Below are 5840 nucleotides of genomic sequence, written 5' to 3'. Positions count from 1 at the left end.
TGTAAGGAACACTCTCATTTCATAAAACTATGGCAAGGCAAAATGGGTACTTCACTGTGCTCTAAACCCTGGCCAGACAAGAGGCATTTGCTCTCAGAGGCCACAGACAATGTTTCTTATCATGAAGAATGCTCAGGTACCAGCAGGACCTGTTCTTACAGAATGGGAACACCCAATAAAATGGACAACATTGTAAGAGTTTCCGTATGGACACACTGATTTCTTTTCTTCCTTTGGCATCATTAACTGAATGTCTCTCTCTCTCTCTCTCTCTCTCTCTCTCTCTCTCTCTCGCTCTCTCTCTCTCTCACACACACACACATACACACAATTATGTCCTCATGTTTAATTAAGGGTTGAACTATAAAAAGAATTCCCACTATCATTTTGAAACTAAGCTTTATCTTTGAATATGTAAATTTGTACATTCTTTTAAAAATGAAAATTCAAATTTTTATAAGAGACTCACTGCTACAAAGCTGTTTATGTCACTAATATTTATGAATTTAGTTCACATCAAACGTGGATGGGTCCTCAGTGACTCGGGTGTCATTCTCCACACAGCAGCAGCTGGTCTGTGAAGCGGAACCCCCTCCCCAGCACATGCTGTGCCCAGTCCTCGCCTTCCTTCTTGCCCCCAGAAGCTCACACGATGGGGTAGGTGGCATAGGTAGCAATTCCGCAGTTGTTGTTCCAGTCCTTGGCCATCTTCATGTAGCCTTTCATGCCCCATTCTTCACCCCAGCTGGAAGAAGAGCATGTCTGTCATTTAACAGAAAGAACACAGCACAGCAGGTTCATCGCTCTAACCTCCCATAAGCACCACGTCAGAAACCACACTTAATGGAAACGTACAGAAGACACAGAGGTTCACCTCCTGGATACCAGTAGTTGAATTACACAGGCTCTGAAAACCATGCATAGAAAGGACAGGCTGTCTTCTACCTACACGTGGTACGGAACCACTGGTCCATCTATCCAAATACTGACTACAGTAGTTCCCTTTTGAATTTCAAATATAAATGTTTTCCGAAATTTATACCTGTTCTTGACCAGCCAGTAGCTGTTGCCATTTGACTCTTCTCCTTCAAAGCCATAGCCGACCACCAGAACAGCATGATTTAGGTGAACCTTTCTGCACTGTGGCTCATAATAAGTGCCTAAAAAAGTAAAACCAAAGTTGGGTTGAGAGGCTCCAGTGACCTCACACTACCATGTCACAGTACCAGCAATAAGAGAAACATTTCTAAGCTCACTGGAATGACAGACACACCGTGTAGGACCAAACAAGAGGTTTCATTGTTATCAGGGCCAAGACTGTAAGCTTACAGAAAAAAATGAGCATAAATCCTTTGGTAAAATGGTTGTTTGGATGCATATGAGAAATCTTGTTGATTTACTTGTAGGTTAGTTCAAGCAAAACCCACAGAAAACAAAATTAATAGAATTGACAGGTCCCTTATAATAATTTTCTACATATATAAAATATTTGGTTAGAATCTTAAAGGTCAAACAGCTGGAGAAAATTCAAGTAAAGTTTACCACATGAAACGTTAGGCTAATTTAAAAAACATTATTGGCTCTCATTCATGGAATTGTTTTTTTAAAGTAAAGCAAAATAGGAAAATTTACATAAAAATTTTCACAGAGATTGTAAAATTCACAAATGGGAACATTTACATTTAATGCTATGTAAGAAAGAAGTCATGATCTTGATTTGTCATGGTGGCAGTGCAACTTTTATGCATGGATTTCTAGAAGGAAGACACTCACCATTCTCATAGAACCGGAAGGATCTAGGGCTGGCATCAACTGCCACAGAGATGGGCCCCACCTTAGCCACTGCCTTCATAAGGGCTTTCTCACATCCTAGGACTTGCACAAAGTCGCTAACATTAGCTGCAGAGATCCCAGCATGGTACCTGCACTCTCCACCCTTTTAAAGTTAAGGAGAAAGAAATTCATTCATGGCCATCAACCTCCCAGAGAAGATGAGCTAGAACCACAGAACTCAGCTCACAGCAGATGAGGCGCTCCAAGTCTGTGCTCTTATAAACCATTCTAGGAAGTGAAATTCTACTGGGAGATTATCTTCCCGAAGCATGAGACAAAGGGTTGAGTTCTGTGGGTGCACACTGGGCACACATTTTTTTCAGATTAGTTTTGACTTTCCTCTGACTTCTTCACTTTTTTCATGTAAAATGTATTGAAGACACCCATCCATTCTAACCTTAGAAAGACAGCAATCAATGATTCCATGCGTTTGGCAATATTTTTCATAAATTGTAAAATGCTTTCTTGTCTGGTTTGGTTCTGAGGCAGCATCTTACTATGCAGCCTTGGCTAGCAATGAACTCAGCACATTCACAACCCAGGCTGGGTGGGGACTAGCAGAGCTCTCTGCCCGTGCTTTTATGCCAACAGCATCGTCTGAGAAAGAAGGAGCTCTGGCCCTTGGCATACTAATGACAGAGAGAAATGACCTGGGAAAGAGCCATTTCCACACCCAGGGTTTGGAAATGTGCTATTTCTTAAGAGGTATGAGATTTTTGTCTGTTTGTTTCCGTATATTTTTCTACCTTTATTTCCTGGTTTTTGTTCCTCCTGGTAATCTATTAACTAAACTTTTATTCCCTGCAAACACAGTTTAATGATTGTGTAGTATCTTTGTACATGGTTGCCCCTGATACAAACTCAGCACAAGAGGCACTCTGGATCCTTAAGGGTTTTTGCTCTTCGGGTCCACAGCATTCCTTGTTGAAAATTCACATTGCAGACTCACAGACTCATGACTTTAAACACATGACCTACGTAAGATCTACCCTGCCAAAATACCAGCATGGACAATGGGGAGGATCATGAAGTCCCCCCCCCCCCTCAGCTGTAAAACTATTGGCACCTGAGAGCTGCTGTAGGAGAAGAGTTTTGCCTTAGGGACGTGGCCTGAGAGTTCACTTACGCTCCAGTAAATGGTCCTATCCTGTCCACACACACAGTATGATGTAGGCTTAGTGAGCTTAACAAAAGCGTGCAGGAAGTTGGGAAGGAAGAGTGTTTAGGGGTGACAGAGGAGGAGTCAGAGGCAAAGGGATGGTGTAGACTTGGTCAAGGCACATTATATGCTTGCGTGTAGTTCTCCAGCAGTGAAAAGACAAATCAGTAACAAAGCGAGGTCGAAGAGAGCGAATTGCTCTGAGATTGTTCTGCTTTGCACAACCTGAGCTGGACGGACAAGAGCACGGGGAGTTCTACTCACCAGCCCTTTGTAAGGATAGGACTTCTCAGTAGCCAGGCCGCCGCTGTCCTTCACGTACTGGAAGGCATGCTGCATGAAGCCACCACTGCAGCCACGGGTAACATTAAATTCCATGCAGTCCAGCAGGTTCTGCTCACTCAGAGGGATCAGTCTCCCTGTTTTCCTGAACATCTGTCCTTCTAGGGCTCCAGTGGCACTAAAAGCCCAACTAGAAGCACAGTGACCCTAAGGAATGAAGAAAAAGCCGTCGCTCATTAGTGAGTCTAAAAATGGATATTTGTGAATGATTTGTACATCAGAATACTTTTATAAAGCAGTGAACTGCATGCTGCTCCACAGTCTGAAAAAGCAAAGGGGGCATTTCTTTCCTAGCCGCCTGTGAGTAGGGGATATTGAGGACATCACATGGCCATACCTGGTTCTTCACAGGGGTCACGAAGCCTCGTTCCCTCCAATCCACAGATCTGGGGACAGACAGAAAGAGATGATCCTGAAATGTGTGCCTCTTCTTGATCCTCTGCCGTTGAAAGCCAGTCATCTTTTTCCTGAATTCTGTATCAGTCTTCAAGAAAGGCCACACGTGATTGAGGGTATTTATAAAGAATGGAAGAGGAAAAGTACTATGTGATGTTATTCATGTTGCACTCACAAGGTCACCAAAGGCATTCATGGCCATGGTGAAGTCATGCTTCCCCTCGAGGTATTCCCGATTGTGCAGTTCAATCATTTTAAAATTCTTCTTCCACACTGTTCTCCTCACACTTTCTTCATTCTGGAAAAAAAATACAAGTTGTGATTTTTCTTTTTATTTTAAGTCCAACCCAAGTTCACTCAGTGGACATTCTGGTGAAGAGGAGCCATGGCAATAGATGGTTGTACTCTTCCGGAAGCCATTGTCCACATCTCCCAAGAACAATGGGGATTTTTGTCACCTAGCACACATGGTGCATGTCTTTAGGTTAAGCCTTGAATAGAGCTGGATTCCAGAACCTATGGTATGGCCATAGGACACAAATACATAAAAACACAAAGCCAGGCTGATCATCTACGGAAATTTCCATGTCACTAACAATGTTGTATGTTTTCCCATGCTTTGTCTTCCATTCATGCCACTCAGCATCCAAACTGGGACCCAGTGTGGTAAAAGCTGAGTCGACTTCCAAGCAGAGGGCGGCTAAGAAGAGAACAGCAATCATGTCTCATAAACCTAGAGGAGAAGAGACGAGATTCCAATTACATCAGTGCTTCTGAAAATTTAATTTCGTACCTGGAAATTAAAACCATAATGGTGGAAGGAAATCATTTGAACTGTCCTAAATAATACACTGTGGAAAAAGTTAAGATTCTGGTTGGCCTAAAGCCAAAACACAGAGTAATTTGGTTTATCTACTAAAATGAAGAGAAACTGGCCAGGCTCCAGGAACGTGAGCCTACATCATCACAGGGTGTGTATGCACCTATGGTTTAGACTCTTAAAGACTTAAGACATAGTTGGCCCAGGCTTTGTGTTGGTGGTGCTGAGGTCACATGAGCAAAATTTCATTAGTGCAGAATATGATCCCAAGTAGGGAGAGATACAACCCCAAGAGCTGGGGGCTACAAGAAATCTTTTCCTTGGCCTGAATGCAGCAGATGTCTTGGTTCATTCCCTTCAGAAATCTTTTGGAAACAGTCTCTGTATACAGTCATAGATACATACATTATATACAACATGCATTAGTTTCTATTATCTTTACTTGAAATGTGACTGAAAAATCCATTTCACTGCCTCAGTGAGATCCCATGGAGAGGTTGAAGAGATGTCCTTCTTGAAGAATGTGCCCACTTCCCTCAGGAGTCCACCCAAGACTCTCTAGTGTGAGCTCCCGATCTACCTTCCCTGGCCTAGTGGGCTCACCTGGGATGTCTGCTGCTCCTCAGATGCCCTTCATGGACGTGAGTTTCAGAGATCCTTGGGTTCCACAGATCTTTCTGATTGCATCTCCCTGAGTCTTTAACAACTGAGTCTTTGCCTAGGAAGCCCCACCTCTGAGTCCTGTCCTGCTTGTAAGTGGGTGTGTCAGTAAACAAATGGACCCTCTAGGCCTCAGACCTCCAGGAATGCATCACATAACTGATCCCATCTCCTCATGGCGTGGGACAATTTGTAGAGTGTTGCTGCTAGGCAATGTGACAAATCGTCCTCGGGACCTTGAATCCTGACAGTGTGCTCGGAGGGTTTATCAATAAAAAAAAAGCTCCCACTAGCCAGTTTGGATGTTCACCTTCCTAGATATGGACGGAGGGGGGAGGACCTAGGACTTACCACAGGGCAGGGAACCCGGACTGCTCTGTGGACTGGAGAGGGAGGGGGGGGAGAGGAGTGGGGGGAGGGGGAGAAGGGTGGGAGGAGGGGGAGAAGGGTGGGAGGAGGGGAAGGGAAATGGGAGGCTGGGAGGAGGTGGAAACTTGTTTTTTTGTTTATGTTTTTTTTTCTTCTTTTCGCAATAAAAAAAAAATTAAAAAAAAAAAGCTCCCAAATAAATTTATGTTTAAGGTTAACCCAACACTGATTTTACTTTAGAAACTATGGTTTGGTAAAATA

General features: G+C 43.5%; 1 protein-coding gene across 1 annotated transcript; it reads right to left on the bottom strand.

Moving 5' to 3' along the window:
- Positions 1-645: 645 nt before the first annotated feature.
- Positions 646-4452, bottom strand: LOC121453307 (testin-2-like). The gene is made up of 7 exons (XM_041659974.1): positions 4327-4452; positions 3906-4028; positions 3672-3818; positions 3257-3481; positions 1774-1936; positions 1043-1160; positions 646-745 (listed from the first exon to the last, which is right to left on the bottom strand). The coding sequence occupies exons 1-7, from the start codon at positions 4450-4452 to the stop codon at positions 646-648; spliced, it is 1002 nt and encodes a 333-aa protein (XP_041515908.1).
- Between the last annotated feature and the right edge of the window lie 1388 nt (positions 4453-5840).

This window comes from Microtus oregoni, unplaced genomic scaffold (assembly GCF_018167655.1).
Source record: "Microtus oregoni isolate MIOR12 unplaced genomic scaffold, Mior012 000011F_ref0000422, whole genome shotgun sequence".
NCBI lineage: Eukaryota > Metazoa > Chordata > Mammalia > Rodentia > Cricetidae > Microtus > Microtus oregoni.
Note: the sequence above shows the minus strand (reverse complement) of the source record. Positions and strands in the feature narration are given on the sequence as shown.